Genomic DNA, 18,165 nt, shown 5'->3' on the forward strand with positions numbered 1-18,165 from the left:
TTTATTGATTTTTAAATGAAAAATCCAAGGCGGTTTAATTGAGTAGACACGTGGAAGAGAAACAATAGCCCTCTAGGGGCATGCGGTCGTAAATAAGTGACAAAGTAAGGGTAAAAGCTTTACGGACGTGAGAGCAATTGTTATAGAGAATCCTCGTCAGGTGAACGAAACGATTCCGTTTCTCCGCTTACAAAATAAATATCTACACTAACAAACAGACTCTAGATTGTTCCTTCACACGCCATTTGCATTCTTCTCTCTCTTCACTATCCAACGAATCTCTCTCTCTCTAAAACAATGGCTCAGGAAGACGTTGCTGCTGCTAACGGTGCTACTACGGCGGTGGAGAAGGCCGTTACCTTCACGGCGTACAAGCCTCAGCTGATTGTGGAAGCACACAAGGTCGGTGACGCTGTTGCTTTCTACAAGGCGGTGTTTGGTGCCGTGGAGACTGGACGCTCTCTCTACCCCAAGCGTAAGGCTGACCAAGAGCTCCCTCACCTCGTCTCTTCCGAGCTCGAGCTCGCCGGAACCACCGTCGTTGTTTCTGACGTCTCTGAGTAAGCTCTCTCCTCCCTCTGGATCTACATGCTTTGCTCGTTTAGCGTTTCAGATCTGAGCATAATAATAGATTGTGTTTATTTTTGTAACGCTGAACAGTGCGAAGACGGGGACTATGCCTGCGATCCTCGAGACTGATGACGTGGAAGCTGCGGTTGCGAAGGCCGTTGCGGCAGGAGCTGTCAAGGTGGAGGAGGAGGAGGAGGGTGGAGTCAAGGGGAAAGTGACGGATCCGTTCGGGTTCACGTGGATCTTTGTTACTCCGGCGAAGAAGAGTGAGGAGGAAGGAAACAAAGAGGTCTAACTGTCAACCGTCGGATCTGATCATTTCGTCGGTTTCTGAAAAAAACTTTTTAATATTATTATCCTATGCTGCTTTTATTAGTTTGTCTTTTGTGGTATCTCCGGTATGAGTAAACCGGATTGATTAGGCTAATGACTTTTGCTGTGTTTAATTTCTCACCCCTTTTGACATAAACTTGGTGAAAGAAATAACAAAAATATCGGATGTTAATGTTTTGTTGATTATGCTTATTAGTGGCTTAACCAATTTTCCTTCATCGTTTGATTCGTATTGATGTGTATGCTTGGGATGGAATCGTCTGTGTGAATTTAAAATGAATGGTTGGATATGTAGATTAGATAGAAGCTATATACGAATAAGGGAAGAATTCTTGATTGTGATTATTAAGTAATTAATCTTCGTCTGGTGATCAGTGTGTTGAAAACTGTGTGCAAACCGTGAGCCTCTGGTTTGTTCCTTTTTGGGTTTATCTATTTCCTTTTTTTTTTTGAACAACCGGGTTATCTATTTCCATGTTGGAAATTGTCATGATGTGGTCCTTCCCCTGTCCACACAAATCTTTGAATGTGGCTTTGGGCCTTGTGAAGTTTTCAATTTGGTTATCTTTGCTTTTTGACTACTTTACGTTGATATCAACACGCCAAAAAATCATTATTGTTGATCATTAACTAAAGAAACGCTAACACACGATTTCAGAGAAGGAAAAAAGGTTGAAGGGGCTTAAGAAGTTGGGGAATGGGGAGCTTGCCAGGCCAAATTTGCTAGAGTCCAACAGCGAGTTGGTATCAATACCGAAAGAATCGAACCATGGAGAGAGTTCTTGACGTCACAAAGACAATTGTAGTCAGGGCCGGTTTACAAGGGGGACAAGCGGTGCGACCACCCCGGGTCCGAGTCCGTGTCCCTCCGTGTAATGATAAATAAAGGGTCCAATTTTTTATAAATCTATATTTTTATATTTAAAAAAAATTATAAATACAATAAATAAAATTGAAAATGGCCCAAAATTATTTGATATGTATATAGTTTTATTTTCATTACAAAATATACAAAATATTATTGATTAAATTTTAAAAATATTTTAAACATTATCTCTATATAAATTTTAGAGAGTAAAATTTTTTTTTTTTTTGTCTTAGTGTCTGTAGCAGTGTTGAGCCGGCCCTGATTGTAGTCAGCTTGTTGCAGAGGGTTGCAGCAGAGCTGCGATGGGCATGGGCTTGTTGTACTATCAGTAGCCTTTAGTTGGTCACCACTGGTTTGCACTCATTTAACTCGGCCTCGGTACTTCTCGGCTAATGTAGTCATCACCACCATTACTATCCGTTGAGCAATTTGTAGTCCGCTAGTATTATTTTACTATCATTTTACTACAAATGGATTTGTCAAAAAGTTATAAATTCTCAATAAGAAGAAAATTATAATGGGCCTGATTTAAGCCCAAATATAAAGAGTACCGCACAAACCTTTAATGGGTTTCTTATTTATTTTTATTCTTTTTTCGTTTTAGTCTGATTAAAAAAAAATTAAAAAAGAATCAATCGTGGACCGCTACGTGTTAGTGGAGTCCGTAAACAATTGAAAAAACCCACCGAAAACATCTCTTATTTGGCGAGTTAGGCATACAGTTTTTGGTATTTTGTGAATCCTCCTTGTATTTTTTGCTTAAGAGACCTTTCTTTTTGGAGGGATAAAGATACTCTAAGAACATTAGTTAGTACACAATAGCTACTTTAATGCAATTTTTTTTTTCTTGAAGCAAAAGTTTAAAATGTGACTTTTACTTATAAAAGAGTTTAAAAGGATTACAGCACTTGCTCACAAATGTTATGGAAAATAGAACTCTTCTTTAAAATTTATAATTTGAATCCCTAGTTATATATATCCACGACGATTCTTTGGTCTAAAACATCTTTTTCTTTAAGCAAAAAAAAAACATATTTTTCTTCAATGGTTCACTGGTTATACTATTTTGTGTTTATCGTTAATAGTTGATATTTTAAAAACATCTTATATTTTTGAGATTTGATGGGTTGTCTTGATAGAACGATAGTAATAGAATTAGGAGTCATTTACACCGATAAAAAGCCATTCCGTTGATATATGCTTTTAACTGCTTTTTCAATTTTAAAGGCTGCAATGAGCTGAGCATTTGCAACTGAATTATGCTGGTTCGAAAACTTGCAGTAATTTTGACCTTACCCCACCTGTCCTCTGTCAAATAAAACTACTGATAAAACTAATTTATAATAAAGCCATTTATTACAAAGATAGAATTTTATAAGCTTTGAATCGTCAATGTTGGTCGCACACTGCACAGAGCACAGAGTTTCATAACAGAGGTAATGTTGCATGTGGCCCCTTCTTCCTAAAGCTCATTTATACACTCTTTTGTCTCTAAAACTTTCACTTTCTTAAACATTTTGTTTTTCAAATTGGATAATTCAAATGAAGTCCATAAAATGTTTTCTGCACCACTAAATGAAAATTTTGGAGTATATGTTTTTTTTCCAACAAAAAACGGTAAATATTAGTAAAGAATCAGTGAAATTGAGGGCAAAAGTCAGCTTTAGAGGTCATAATACTTGTTAATTTTTCTTATTTTTTTTGGACAAAAATACTTGTTAATTTAGTAAGTGTATTTGCATTCTATATCCGCAACTTTTCCCCTAATTAAATCAATACCCTAAATTCCACACTATGGTATCTTTGTTGATAGACACAAAACTTGTCACATCATGTGTATTTACCTAATTTCCAACTTCTTTATAGTTTTTAGCTAATTGATTCATTTAGTAACTTTTTTTTGTAAGTGAAAATAACGACTGTTTTTTTTTGTCAGCCATGAATATAAAAATGTTTTTGACCCCATATAAAACAAAGTCTAAAGCTTTTTTTTTTGAACAAGTCTAAAGCTAAAAAAGGATAAAACATTTGAAAGATAAAAAAAGTAAAAACAGAGTACAGAACACACTGCATAAAAGAAAATAAGAAAAAGACAGTTTTCTAAAAAAAAAGAGCAGTTCTTAAAAAAAAATAGTATAATTTTGTTTAAGATGTAAAAGAAAAGAAGAAGAAGAGTAGCTAAGCCAACTTATTTTTCACGGACTCTAGAGAATTTAAAAATCTACTCTCTTTTCTTCTCTTTCTCCCTGTGCTTAGAGACACACAGTCCCCCTCTACTCTATCTCCTACAAGTATAGACTTTAAGCGTCGAGACAACTTTGTAAGAAACCCATCTGGCCATTTAATAGACCCAATCTCTCTCTTGCTCTACATTACTCAAAGCAAACATCTAACATCATCAAACTTATTAGCCACAACATACATGGACTACGTAAGCTCCTTTCCCTTTCTTATTCTTCTTATTTTATGTACAAAGGTTAACCGTTTTTTTTCTTCCACCAGGAATATCGTGGAGAGTACTGCAGGAGGGGAGACGTGCCGGCATTTGGAAGCTGGAACTGGAACGACGCCGTTCCATTCACTCAGTGCTTCGAGACAGCAACCACTCCGCAACCTGCTATTCTCCACTACGCTCCTTACCCTCAAGATCGCGATCTTTACCTCGAAGATGATCTCTACGACAGCCACCACCACCACCACCTTGTCTCTCCCGCCGTGATCCTCCTACCTCGACGCAAGGTACTTCTTTCATTACTTCCCAGTTCCCACATATAACACGCCGCGAACTAATATTTTCCCGTGAAATGTGTTTTTTTGTGTTTCAGTCTAGGGTGGGCCAGGAGCCAAAGAGAGATACCTCCAAGGAGGAACACAACTTCAAGAACGAGGCGACAAGGTGTCCAACACCGGTGGAGAAGCGGAGGATGGCGGCACCGAAGCCAGTTGACGAAGACTTGTACAAGGTGTCCCCTCAAGTAATCTCCTCCAAATCAACAAAGGTAGAACTATTTTTTTCTCAGTTTATTACTTGTTTTATCTTAAATCCGCTTTAATTATAGGTTTTAAAGATTGTTTTTGAAAATGTTATAACTCGAAAATGCAGAAGAGAGGAGGTGTGTTTGGGTGCATTTCAAGGTGTTTTTTGCCAACAAGCGTGAGAGATTGAGTCAGACAACACTTTATTTTCCCTTTTTTTGTTGGTTATAATAGTATAAAAAAACGTTTGCTCGTGAAGTTATGTATGTATTTTTAAACATGCGTGGTTTAAGCTAATGTAGTAGTAGCTTTGGGAAAAGCTAGCCATATTGTATTATTTATATTAGTTAATTAAGACTTATTTTGCAACTTCTTTATGTTTTTGAAAGTAGTGTCTAAATGTGGTTTGAAAAAGAGTGGACTAATTAATAGTTACTGAAAACCAGATAATGGATCTAAATGATCGGCAGGACAATGATAGTTAAGGAATTTAGTTGTATATTTATGATAGATTCTGAATATTTATGGAGTTCAGGCAGATAGTTTTCAGTAAATCCAAATCATATTTTGAGACATTCTAATTTTAAATTTGAAGTGATAATTAAAACTTGTCTTACATTTTAATTAACTAGCGGGTATTTAAAAAGAAAATAAAGCTATCTTTTCGACACATGTTTTCTATCAAACCCATATACTTTGAATTACTTGAAAATAAGATTGATCTCTACCCTAGCTAATATGGTATCCCTTCGTTCTTTTTGTTTTTCTACTGGACACTTTTTTATAACAACGTTGTCTAAACCTCCTCGTTTTCTTTCCACTTTTCACTGTGGTATGGTATATGCAATTTCTGATGGTACATATTTTGGATTTCTATTGATAGTTCTTGTAGAAGATATGCTAATAATACCAAATTTTCATTCCTTTTCCTTGTAGCGAACCCCTTTTTCTATCTAAAAATCATTCCTTTTCCTTTGCATTTCTTCTTTTTTTTTTCAAACTTTTTCCTTTGCATTTCTCTCCTGTTTTCTCAATAACTTATATCTACACTGTACTATGCCTTTCATAAAAGCAGCCCCGTTATGATTAGGTAACCAAATGTTTTTGGTTTTGTTTTGGACAGAATAACCAATAAACCAGATGTCACATACAACGTTTAAGTCTCACTTAGATGTTAGGCTTCACTCTAAAGGAACTACGACATCCCTCTCTTTCTTCTTACGTTACAAATATTAAAATCCAGGTTTCAAAAAAAATAAAACTTTGAAACTCCTTGTGAAATTTTCTCATCTTTTTACTATCTTTTAGAAAACAAAAGAAAATTACACGTTCAAATAAAGAGAAAAGTAGTTGAATTATGATTATCAGATGTTGTTTAAAGCTTTAGAAATAGACCCACATTAGGGAAAAAGAAGGCGTTAAAATGTTGCACTCTAAACTAAAAGTCTAAAGCACGTTTAAAGACATCATGCCACTAGCTTTTGATTAAATTAGCTTATACTTTTCTACTTTGTTGCGGGGATAGGAATGTATCACATATAATCCCACTGTTAAAAAATTTATATGACTATCAATGATTTGTACGCATGATAGGAATGTAACACCTATAACTTTGTAAGAAGAAGAAAAAAGGGGGAAAAACCAAATTTTATTGTGAAAAGTACATTGCACACACATGTGTTCATTGAAATCAAACTTACTCTTGTATTGGCCATACACTTATGGTCCTAAACTTTAAAGGCATCTCGAGTTCCACTATATTTTATTAGAGAAAAATATATATTTATTCGATTTATAGAATAATTCATTTTTTGTTTATTCATCATTCTAAAATAAAGTATAATTAGAGTAGAATTCAATTCTATTATAAAGTGGTAACACTTGTACCAGTTTTAACCAAACCATCAGAAGGGAGGATAAAACTCGTACCGGACATAGCAACTACTATACAAAACACGACATCCCTTCTTGTTAGCAAGCCGTCCGCTGTTGCAAAACACTCAGCGCAATCTAATGCGCTTAAATCCCTAGTGCACTGATCCAAACCGTTTAACGTCACAAAAGGTGCCAGCTTTGTCTTACTTTTACCTAAACCTTGATTCTCACGCAAAGTCGCCTCGGACCTAATTCTATCAAAGAGTTCCCCGAGTTTATTATCAAACGTTTTGGGGTCAGTTTCAGTTACGTACGTTTGCTACGTTGTAGTATATAAGACCAGCACCAGTGTCGAGCTTCCCTATGAAATTCGTTTGGCTGTAACATAAGAAGCAGAAGTCGTTTAAGATTCTTGAGTCAGATTGGTTTGGACATACTTCACGGATAAGCGTATTAGAGCATGATTAATGGAGAGTTATTAGGGTGGAATTTTTAACGGAATATAAGATTTCGTCTCTTAACTTTTAACTAAAAAAAAACTAAAAACCATTTCTTAAATAAAATAAAATACTTGTGACCAATCAAAGTAGTATACATGTACGGATTTGGCCAACTTGTGAGCTCACTAGACATTGTTATATTATTACTTTTTAGTGACAAAATCTTAATAGCTGGAAGATTCCAAGATGGGATCACGTGTGTGGCTCAATGTGAATGGAGCATAAAATGTTGACTATGGATGTTAATCTGATTGCTTCTTGTGTCAGTCAAACGTCAATGTTAAAGCAATATCGACTACTTCTCTCTTTATTTCATTACACATTTATAAAGAACTCTTTACATCCTCCAGTGAAAAGCTTCTAATTTGGTCCATAAGCATCCAAATAAAGCAAAGAAACACCCAATTTTATCCATCGATCTACTGAACACTTCATATAATATATAGATATTAGAAGTTGGGTATTAATAAACCAAACAGTTGCATCTATACATAAGAAATCTCATGTCAAAGACTCACACATGCATGCATATATAAAAAACAACAATACTAAGGCTTAATTTTCATATAACAGGCTTATAGGAGGCCGAGGAGTATGGATTTATTGGCCTCAAGAGGGTTCAGAGGAATCACATTGATACCCAACATCATCATGGGTTGTATACTTTTATTGGATACATTCATAAATCACTATCATAATATATTTTTACAACATTCAAATGTATTCCCTAGGTTTTAAAAAAATTATTCTGAAAAAGTAGTTTCAAAAAGATTTACTTTTTAAAAAACTTTAATGTACTATTATTAGTTAATAATAATAAATTGAAAGCAATGAAAAATTAATTATAATTATTAAAAAAAATATTGTTTTAAAATTTTGAAAAAATAAAGTCATAGAGATTTTGAAAAAATATGTATTCCCTAGGTTTTAAAAAAATTATTCTGAAAAAGTAGTTTCAAAAAGATTTACTTTTTAAAAAACTTTAATGTACTATTATTAGTTAATAATAATAAATTGTAAGCAATGAAAAATTAATTATAATTATTAAAAAAATTATTGTTTTAAAATTTTGAAAAAATAAAATCATAGAGATTTTGAAAAAATATAGTAAAATACTTTTCGAAAATCTAAAATTGAAAATATCATAAACAAAAATAATATAGATTTCAAAGTTTTTAGAAACATGAAAAAGTGATATTATTTTTTACAAACACGCAGCAATTATAATCTATGCTTAAATGAAAATATTAATTGTTAATGTAAAAGCCATATTATGGGATTATATTTATATCTGAGTTGCCTAATGAACAACACGAGAAGACAGAAAGTCATCACATCACATGGATGGTTGTGGATAAAACAATAACACCACCATCCTCTCAATCTTCATCCTAGCTGTTTTCTATCAAAGAATCCTCTTGTTCAGTTCAATGGAAGCTAGAAGGCTCGCGATCCTCTGTTCCCATCTCAACCCATCTTCTCCGTACCCGACACGTGGCTCCATTCTCGGGGCTTCCGATTGTACCTCAGGTTCATCAGAAGACGAGAAGGTTGAATCATCCAATCTCCAAAACGACTGCGTTTTCTGCAAGATTGTCCGTGGCGAGTCTCCATGTATAAAGGTCTAAACTTTATCTTCCTGTTTCTTAAAACATAACAGAACATTAACTAACTAATCTCTTTTTTTTTTGAAGCAGTTGTACGAGGATGACATGTGCTTGTGCATTTTGGATACAAGCCCACTTATTCATGGGTAATCAAAATCTCATTCTCTCTTAATGTGCTGTCATTCTATGTAGTAAGAGTGTAAGACCAGTGTTCAAAAAATGGGTCTAGGCGGTCTATAAATATAATAATTCCTTATAAAACATTTAATTACCGCCTCGCAATTTTTTGAATATTAATTAAGACTATGCTTGAACCCTTTAATACTTAGTGCGGTTTGGTTTTTGAATCTTTGGTTAGTGGATTGGATTGTGAACATGTATTGCCCTTGTTGTTTGTTCTTGAATTCTAAAAGCTAACAACTTTTTAAACTGGGCATTCTCAGGCACTCTCTTATCATTCCAAAGTTACATTATCCAACCTTAGAGCGAACTCCTCCCTCAGTAAGTTCCTCTTCCTACCTTGAGCAGTTGCTAGCTTCATTTCTTTATCCTTCCTGTGTGAAAGTTTTTTTATTGTATTGAAAAGTATGTATATGCGTATAAGGTTTTGATTAATAGGTCTCCTCTAAGGAGCATGCAGGTAGTTGCTGCCATGTGTTCCAAAGTGCCTCTTATCAGTAATGCCATTGTTAAAGCTACAGATAGTGGTATGTTTCTGTATATTCTCAAAAAAAAACATCGCATTACTGCTGGTAGATTCATCACTGAACCAAGATTTCTAATTCTCATCAGATTCATTTAACTTGCTGGTTAACAACGGAGCAGCAGCTGGGCAAGTGATATTTCACGTAAGCACATACTGACTTTTTTTATGCTTCTCTTCATCCCCCTAAGGAGAGATGGTTTCTTTTAACAGTTCTTTTTCTTTATGCATTTTCTCAGACGCACATTCACATAATCCCACGTAAGAAACGTGACTGTTTATGGGCTTCTGAGGTACAAAACATTACTTTTTGAAGGTTTACGAATGTTGTATGATTTGGCGGATTGTTTTAATATGACAGAGCTTGCGTAGACAGACGCTGAAACTGGACAAGGAAGCAACTCAACTGGCGTTGCGTGTTCGAGAACAGTTGTGTAGAGTTCCTGAAGTACACTTGGTTCAGCCCTCATCATAAGTCCCTTCTCAAGAGACCCATTGTTTGTAAACACACTGCCAACCCAGGAATATATTCTGTATAGTGCATATTCAGAGTTAGATGTATTGGGCTTAAATGTTTAAAGCCCATCTAAACATAAGAGAAGAACCATCCAAAAGTAACCTCTGACACTATCTTATTTACAAAAAAAAAAGTAGGAAACTTCCTGCACTAACAAAAGCACATGATTTTTAATCATCATGGGATGGGTATCACTTGATGTTCAAGGAAAAAATAAAAAGGATGTGGTGGTTTCAGGAGAGGAGGGAGACAAGGGAAACAAACTCATGAGTGACCCTGCCCTTTGACCTAGTGTTGATAACGAAATGCTCAGGGTATTTCCTCAGTAGCATCAGCAGTCCGTACCATGCTTTACCCTTTGCTTCAGGAACTGCCCAGTTCTCAGGTGTTAGGTATCTCCTCACACGACTGTGATGCCATATGTTCCCGTAATTCTCCAGTATCTGTCACAGATATAGGACACAGTTATGATGCCTCATCACCACAACGGGAGATTCTAAATATAAAGCAGCATTCTAGCAAAACGTAGGAACAGAGTATATGTTTGCCAAGTTTACTAAAATGTATAGAAACATTCGTCCGAACATAAAAATCCAAAAGAAAAGATGGTATTGAACTAACCACGGAATGAAGCTTCTCCATAGCCATATACTCCCCTGGACCACACGAGTCAGAAAGCACATTGGCAACAGATGACACAACATCTTTTTCCTCAAGCTGCAAAACTTGCTGATCATCAGCTTCCCTATCCGCCCTTGTTCTTCCCTCTCCCTTCCTCTCTGCACACATTAATTGGATACAGTCCCCCAAATAAATAAAAAATGATCTTAACGCAGATCGGAATCACTGGCCCCACTACTAATCCAAATATAAAGAGAAAAGCCACAAATTAAGTAAAATCCAAACGCCTAGAACTATATATCATGGTTCAAAGTAAGTTTGTATCAAAAGATGAAACTTTTCTTAAAGTAAGCGATGTAACCCAACAATAAACCAAAACAAGAACCACACACACCCATACTCAAACAACAATCTATTCAAAATAAGCAATGTTGGGTTCAAATGATCCACACCAAGGTTCTAAAAATCGGCCTAGCCGCCTATGAGACTTAAACAAAACGACTTTTCTAGAACAATTGTTCTAGGCGTTCAAAAAATCGGTCTAGACACTCCGCCTAATCAATAATCTCATATAGAACGTCTAAAGCTTAGCAGTTTTTTTAACACTGATCCACACTAATGACCATCTCAATGACTCCAAAACTCTTTGGAGTATAGAACTACATAGCAATGCTCAAAACCTATCAATCATTACAAGCAAAGAGAACAAGCTAAAGATTAGTTATACCAACAGAAGCAGGTGCAGACCCTCCATACCCCTCTCTCCTTGAGTTCTTCCCACTCCTCCTCACATCATCCTCATCATCATCATCATCATCAAAGAAGTCTCTCCCCCTCCCACCTCTCTTTCCTGAACCAGAACCAGGATACTGATTATAAGGCCCAACAGGCCCAGAAACAACATGCCTACTAGGCCCACCAAGGATACTCCTCACAGGAAGCAGAAAGTAAAACTCCTTATCTCCGATCTGAAGCAAGTCCTGCGAGTCCAGCTTCACGGCAGGGTTCCCGGGGAGGTGGAGGACGCCTTCGACGAGACACCCGTTCTTCCCCAGCACCTCGAGCGCGAACCTGCGGCGCGTGAAGTCGTAGAAGATCCGCGCGTGGTTTCGGGAGATGTTCATCCCGCCGCCGAGGGAGGAGAGGTCGACGTCGACGGTGGATTTCTTGGAGTTGCGGCCGAGGACGATGGAGTACGTCTGCATGTAGTACTCGAAGTCTTCGCCCTGGAGCTTCGCGAATCCCACCTCCACGTCGCTGCTCTCGATGGATGTCGCCATGAGGAGGAAGTTTCGTTTTCGAATTGGGTTTGAAATTGAATTGAATTTGATCGTGGCTTTGGGAGAGGGAGGAGATGTGTGTGTGTTTGGGTGAGAGGATTAGCTTATCCCAGGTTGGGATAGGAAGGACCGGGTTTGATTTTCCCAATCCGGTTCGGTTCACGGATCAATGTTGCGAGATAGGCGGATTATAGGATAACCAAAAATTGAAATTGATTTATTAATGGCAATTTCGGCAGAGAGAAAGAAAAGAAAGACAATTTGCTCTATATACCTAAAACGAGTCAATATTACTAGCCAATCTGCCATTACCATTTGAAACAATATTCTCATTAGGGGATAAAAAAATATTTATAATATATATATATATATATGCTTATGTTTTTTTTTCTTTTTCTTTTATATATGCTTATGTTGTTATTGGCAATGATTATCCTTACTTGATGAATGGAAAAATGAATACTTATTTGAGATGAACTATCAGTAAGACAAATACATTCCTTAATATCATTTGTAATTATCAGTAGGTAGTATATCATTTACAGTATAAGGTTACAAAACACAGATAACGGCAATATTGGGTAACAAAATAGAAAAATGATAATCAGAAAAGTGGTGGCTAAGAACACCAATAAGTATGCTTGAAATCATTAAAATCATTTGGAGTATATATCATTCTTAGTTGTTAAATAATAGTTTATACGAAATTGGAATCATTAGTGGTGATTTCTCTGAATATATTAAAAGCTAAAACCTATGAATATGTTTGGTGTACTGGTTACGAGAATACCTTAACTGCTACATACTTATATAATTAGCTTTTAAGTAATAAGTTAAACAATGGCTATGTATGCTGGTTATAAAAATGGTGAAATGCAATCACCAAAATAGGTTGTGGTAAGGGTTACGAAAACAGCTTAACTGCAATTTATACATTTAGTTAGTAATACATCAGTATATGCTGAAAACAATGTACAGTAGTATATGTAATTGGGAATAAAATAGTAAAATAGAGATAAAAAAAACGAAGAGAACAAAATTAACAAGATCAGTTAGCATCTTAAAAAAATAAATAAATAAATAGAATAAATATCTAATAAAAGATTGTGATGACTGTGTAAGAGAAAGTGCTCCAGAATTACAGGTAATGGCCGTTATGGAGGAGGACGAACACCAACCAGTAAGCTCTGTATTTTTCCAAAAAGCTTTTAAATTTCTAGAAGATTTAGGATATATGGGAGAATTGAATAGTGTAGAGGGCATTTGCCTAATTTTGACTAAAACGATGTATATAGAACCTAATTTCTCTTTAAAAAAACCATAAGTTTAGTTTTAAAATATATCTTTTTTTCAAAAATTAATTTTAAAATAAGTTTAGATCTAGCCGTAAAGATACATGGATCAAAAACTTCGGATATATCAAAACCGATCCGAAACCGAAATGTTATATCCGAATTCGATCCGTACTTGTAAATTTACTAGAATGAAACTTAGGAAGTGTTACAAAATAGAACCAAAATCCGAAAAACCCGATTCAAACCCGTTCGAATACCAAATATATGGATCAAAAACCTCTAAACATTAAAAATGGTTTACGAATGGAACTTTAGTCGGAATCGAAAGTTATGCAGACTAGCTCAAGGTATACTTATGAGGTGAATAAATAAAGTAGATCGGTTGAAACCCCTGACTATTAGCTTTTCTACTCTTATCTTCTGCTACCATTACACCCTAGTTTCAGATCAAGATATTCTAATAAACTCCATGTCTAGTTCCCACTATTTTCTCATACTGACACCACACAGATACTTAACGCAAATAGAAGTACGCAGGTGCGAATTGGCATACACAATAAGATCAGGATGCACCATTTTAGATGAGATTCAGCATACAAAAATTGTTTCCATATATATTTTTTCATCAGTAACAGAGAGAGGCATCGACTGAGGTTTGCAAAGATCTAAATTACACAAGACAACAACTAGTAACTTGACATTACCAATGAGAGGGCCTTCTTGAACAATGAAGTTTTTTTCTTCCAACAAAGTGAAACATTCAAACTAAAACGCCAGTTCCTCGAAGTCCCTTCAACGTTCCAACACGAATAATGACGAATTTGAGTCAGGTAAACCATTAGACCTGTGACACAACCATTATCCTGTTTACTAAACCAAATCTAGAGATTCACATAATCATTAGATGAAAGAAACTAACGTTAGTAAAACCTTACAAGGTGGCTGGTAATGTTCATCTGGTGGTTGGAAGGAACACTCGAATCAGCTCTTTTGCAGTCACCTTTTTCCTACAAGTAGGGCACTTGTTTTGGCGAGATATTGCCATCTTTATACATCCCTTGCAGAAGATGTGACCGCATTTCGTTGACATCTCCTCCGTAAACGGGCACATACAAATTGGACAAGAGAATTTCGGCTCCTCTGGTGGAGGAGGAGGTGCAGCCTTTGAGCTACACACACTCTGCACAAGAAAGAAAGAGGTGAACATCAGACTAAATAGCGCGCCTTGCACAATGCTTTCATAAATTCACGTTTATCCTACCGACGAGGTGTCATCAGGGACATGCTCACAGTCGATGACAGGTTGATTAGGAGGAACCCTTCTCCGTTTGTTGGGAGACAATCTAGTCGTACCACCTGCACTCAACCCGTTCAAGTAAGAAAACAAACACAAGAGAGAGACAACAATAAGAGTATAAACTCACCTGACTCAACATCAACCATTAACCGTCTCCGACGTGCACCTGTTGATTTACTTCTAGCCTTGAATAAAAAAAACAAAACCGGTGAGAGCTTTTTACAAAAAAACACTGAAACAAGGAGCATACATACATACAGACATACCTCAGCAAAAGCACTTGCGGATGATTCAACAACATCATCTTCAATAGCATCCACATCAATCATGGCCGGAGGAGGGTGAGAAGGCTCAGACTCCCTTTGAAGATCACAGCTAGGCACAATGGGAGATACTCTTACGGAAGCGGAGGTCCCTTCAAGATCAGTGAGTGCCACATTAAGATCAAACACAGCTTTCCTCCGTCTGATCCCTCGAGTTGATCTCCACTCATTAGTGTTCATCTTTGCACCTGTAAGTGTCAGCCACACATAATCTCTGATTAAACTCCTCAACGTAAAAAACAAAACTTTGAGAGATTTTCAGCGATTTCAAATTCGAAAGTGTTCGACTTTATCGAGGTTGAATGAAATAAAACGATAATTCGAAAATCGAGAATCGTTATCATTCGTGATCAATAACAAACGATTAGTAGAGAGATAGGTACCTGAAGGGAACTCTTCGATTCGAGGTTCGTGGCGCTCACCGTGAGGCGATTTTGGGCCGGAGAGGGATTAGAGGAAAGCAAATATGTTTTGTGTAATTAGGGTTTTTGAAGGATTGAGAAAGCACCCAAAGGAAGGTGAAGAAACGGAAACGAAGAAGGCACGCGGTCTTTGCATCAACGCGATTTTGACACGTGTCGAGGAAGAGGTTGTGGTTTTGTGGGGGCCCACAAGTTCGAAACGGCATGGTTTTTGTCTTTTTTTACTCCGTTTCAAATTTGCGTTTTACATTTAGAATATACAAAAAATTTAAAAATAATTAATATAATTAGTTTATTGTATTTATAATACTTAAATTTATGTTTATATTCAAAACTTAAATTTTAGAAATTAAATTTGAAATTTATTTTTAAAACGTTTTTCTTTAAAAAAGTATTTTAATTAAATGTATAATTTAATATAATACATTATTTCAATAGTAAAAATAAAAGAAATAATAAATATTATAAATATCATATATCTATATTATTTTAAAATAAATAAATTATATATCATACATTAATTTTATATGATAATTATATATAAAATGATTTACTGCTTTAACAATCCTTTTAATAAATACATTAACAAAAACATATAAATTTTGTAACATAATACTACTGTTTTTTTATTAGCTTTACCAATCAGGTCCTAGTCTGGACCAATTCCGAGTTAGTTTTATTACTAACCCAGCTTAACGTATTGTTCCGGGTTAACACTCTTCTTGATATATCTTCCAGCTGGAGAGTTGCTTTAGTTTCAAATGAGGAACTAAGTTTGTCCCACAACATGTATAAGTATACATAGCACATGCAAAAATAAAAGGGAAATGTATATTTTCTAAGAAAAAGTATAGTAGCTAACTTATTATTGAATAATATTGAAAGTCGGACGCAACATTTCATGTACATTTTTGTCATTTAAAACACTCACTCATGTACCTTTGAACCTCAATTGTAAATTGTATTAGCACAACACACAAGGGCTATATATATATACTAGGATAAGATCCGCGCCTTGCGCGGAATTAAGTTATTATTTTTATTATATTTTGGAGAATGAAACAATAGTTTGGCTTCATTTGGATTACGGGTGTTCAATCCGGATATCGGGTTGGTTTCGGTTCGGTTCGGCTTTTTTCAGTATTTGGTTAGTAAAATATAACTACTATTCTAAATCTATATTTACTTTGACTTTAGTCTTTCACATACTTTTGAAAGATTTCAACTGGACGACAAAATTTATCAGCCAATCTTGTTGCTTTAAATCATTAGTGTTTATATATATATTATTTAGTTTGAATATTTATTAAATAAAAATTCATATGCGTTATATTTTATGATCATTTGTAACTTATTATAACAAAAAAATAATCTATTGATCACAAAATTTTCAGAGTGGGAATATTCAAATTTCTAATAATATATAGACGTTTTGAAAAATTCAAATATAACATATAAAAAAAAATATAAATGTTTTTATTATATATTTAATGTAATTTTTTAATATCTTTCAATAATATAAAATTAAAAAAAAGAACAAAGATGCCAAAATTATTATCAAATATTTATTATTCATAATAATTAATTTTCATATATACGTTAATCATATTAGGTAATTTTGTAGCTTCTAATTAAGGAAAGTGCAAAAACAATTTGGTAGATTATTTATCAATTCGATAGTTAGTTTAATAAAAAATATAATGTAAGTCAAGATGGACCAACCTATTTTTCTAAGAATAGTATATTTTATATAGTCATTTATTAAATGAGAATTTATAATCATACAGTTCTAGGATCATTCATATCATTTGATAACTGAATATTTAAATCATCGATAACAAAATTTTCAATGTGAAATCTTTAATAAGTTTATAATTTATAAATGTTTTTGAAAATTCATTGAAAGTTTTAATATTAAAATATTTATGTAATCTTATGGTATATAGTATAATCTATATATATATATATATGTTTTATTATTAAATGATATTTTTTACTCATATGGTTTTAAAATAATATGTATCTTCTTATAATATTAAATAAAAGTTCATATTAATACAATTTTATGATCATTTGTAACTTATTATGACAAAAAAAAATCTATTGATCACAAAATTTTCAGAGTGGGGATCTTCAAATTTCTAATAATTTATAGACGTTTTGAAAAATTCAAAATATAACATATAAGAAAAATTATAAATGTTTTTATTATATATTTAATGTGATTTTTAAATATATTTTAATAATATAAAATTAAAAAAATAAATAAGATACAAAAATTGTTATCAAATATTTATTATTCATTATAATTAATTTTCACATATACGTTAATCATATTAGGTAATTTCGTAGCTTTTATTTAAGGAAATTGCAAAACATTTTTTGGTACGTTATTTATCAGTTCGATAGTTAGTTTAATAAAAAGTGTAATATAAGTTAAGATGGACCAACCTATTTTTCTAGGAATAGTATATTTTGTATAGTTATTTATTAAATAAGAATTTATAATCATACGGTTCTATGATCGTTCATATCGTTTTATAACAAAATATTTAAATCATCGATAACAAAATTTTCAATTTGAAATCTTTAATAAGTTTATAATTTATAAATGTTCTTGAAAATTCATTGAAAGTTTTAATATTAAAATATTTATGTAATCTTATGATATATAGTGTTTAATATATATATATATATATATATATATATATATATTTATTTCATTATTAAATGATATTTTTTACTCATATGGTTTTAAAATCATGTGTATCTTCTTATAATAAAAATGTTAAACCATTGATCATTAATTTTTAACATAATAATTTTAATAGTTTTAGTCATTTATTGTCGTTTTTAAAAATTCAAAATATAACATATACGAAAAAATCTAAATTTTATTTTTATAGCTAATTTGATTGTTTAATTTATTTTAATAATATAAAATTAAACAAAAAATGATGGAGGAGATATACATTGTT

General features: G+C 33.8%; 5 protein-coding genes across 8 annotated transcripts; 3 read left to right on the top strand and 2 right to left on the bottom strand.

Moving 5' to 3' along the window:
* Nucleotides 1-98: 98 nt before the first annotated feature.
* Nucleotides 99-6,139, top strand: LOC103837257. Its single transcript, XM_009113597.3, has 5 exons — nucleotides 99-560; nucleotides 661-4,202; nucleotides 4,274-4,510; nucleotides 4,597-4,770; nucleotides 4,875-6,139. The coding sequence occupies exons 2-5, from the start codon at nucleotides 4,194-4,196 to the stop codon at nucleotides 4,935-4,937; spliced, it is 483 nt and encodes a 160-aa protein (XP_009111845.1). The 5' UTR covers nucleotides 99-560; nucleotides 661-4,193; the 3' UTR covers nucleotides 4,938-6,139.
* On the top strand, nucleotides 298-865 carry LOC103837256 (uncharacterized protein At5g48480). The gene is made up of 2 exons (XM_009113595.3): nucleotides 298-560; nucleotides 661-865. The coding sequence occupies exons 1-2, from the start codon at nucleotides 298-300 to the stop codon at nucleotides 863-865; spliced, it is 468 nt and encodes a 155-aa protein (XP_009111843.1).
* Nucleotides 6,140-8,376: 2,237 nt separating the features above from the next.
* Nucleotides 8,377-10,062, top strand: LOC103837259 (adenylylsulfatase HINT3). 3 transcript variants are annotated; one of them, XM_033278815.1, is made up of 8 exons: nucleotides 8,503-8,513; nucleotides 8,547-8,744; nucleotides 8,820-8,875; nucleotides 9,173-9,230; nucleotides 9,370-9,436; nucleotides 9,522-9,577; nucleotides 9,672-9,725; nucleotides 9,794-10,062. In XM_033278815.1, exons 2-8 carry the CDS (start codon nucleotides 8,553-8,555, stop codon nucleotides 9,905-9,907), a joined length of 597 nt encoding a protein of 198 aa, XP_033134706.1. In that variant the 5' UTR covers nucleotides 8,503-8,513; nucleotides 8,547-8,552; the 3' UTR covers nucleotides 9,908-10,062. The 3 variants fall into 3 exon arrangements, with proteins under 3 accessions (XP_033134707.1, XP_009111847.1, XP_033134706.1); XM_009113599.3 differs by having other exon boundaries at nucleotides 8,384-8,744; XM_033278816.1 differs by lacking the exon at nucleotides 9,672-9,725 and having other exon boundaries at nucleotides 8,377-8,744.
* LOC103837258 (FHA domain-containing protein FHA2) lies at nucleotides 10,035-12,174 on the bottom strand. The gene is made up of 3 exons (XM_009113598.3): nucleotides 11,298-12,174; nucleotides 10,571-10,728; nucleotides 10,035-10,392 (listed from the first exon to the last, which is right to left on the bottom strand). Exons 1-3 carry the CDS (start codon nucleotides 11,848-11,850, stop codon nucleotides 10,183-10,185), a joined length of 921 nt encoding a protein of 306 aa, XP_009111846.2. The 5' UTR covers nucleotides 11,851-12,174; the 3' UTR covers nucleotides 10,035-10,182.
* A 1,515-nt stretch (nucleotides 12,175-13,689) lies between these two features.
* On the bottom strand, nucleotides 13,690-15,332 carry LOC103837260 (E3 ubiquitin-protein ligase RNF4). 2 transcript variants are annotated; one of them, XM_009113601.3, is made up of 6 exons: nucleotides 15,149-15,332; nucleotides 14,709-14,953; nucleotides 14,570-14,627; nucleotides 14,429-14,501; nucleotides 14,081-14,332; nucleotides 13,690-13,989 (listed from the first exon to the last, which is right to left on the bottom strand). In XM_009113601.3, the coding sequence occupies exons 2-5, from the start codon at nucleotides 14,943-14,945 to the stop codon at nucleotides 14,098-14,100; spliced, it is 603 nt and encodes a 200-aa protein (XP_009111849.1). In that variant the 5' UTR covers nucleotides 14,946-14,953; nucleotides 15,149-15,332; the 3' UTR covers nucleotides 13,690-13,989; nucleotides 14,081-14,097. The 2 variants fall into 2 exon arrangements, with proteins under 2 accessions (XP_009111849.1, XP_009111848.1); XM_009113600.3 differs by having other exon boundaries at nucleotides 14,081-14,325; nucleotides 14,407-14,501.
* Between the last annotated feature and the right edge of the window lie 2,833 nt (nucleotides 15,333-18,165).

The sequence above is a fragment of the Brassica rapa genome, chromosome A09 (assembly GCF_000309985.2).
Source record: "Brassica rapa cultivar Chiifu-401-42 chromosome A09, CAAS_Brap_v3.01, whole genome shotgun sequence".
Lineage (NCBI taxonomy): Eukaryota > Viridiplantae > Streptophyta > Magnoliopsida > Brassicales > Brassicaceae > Brassica > Brassica rapa.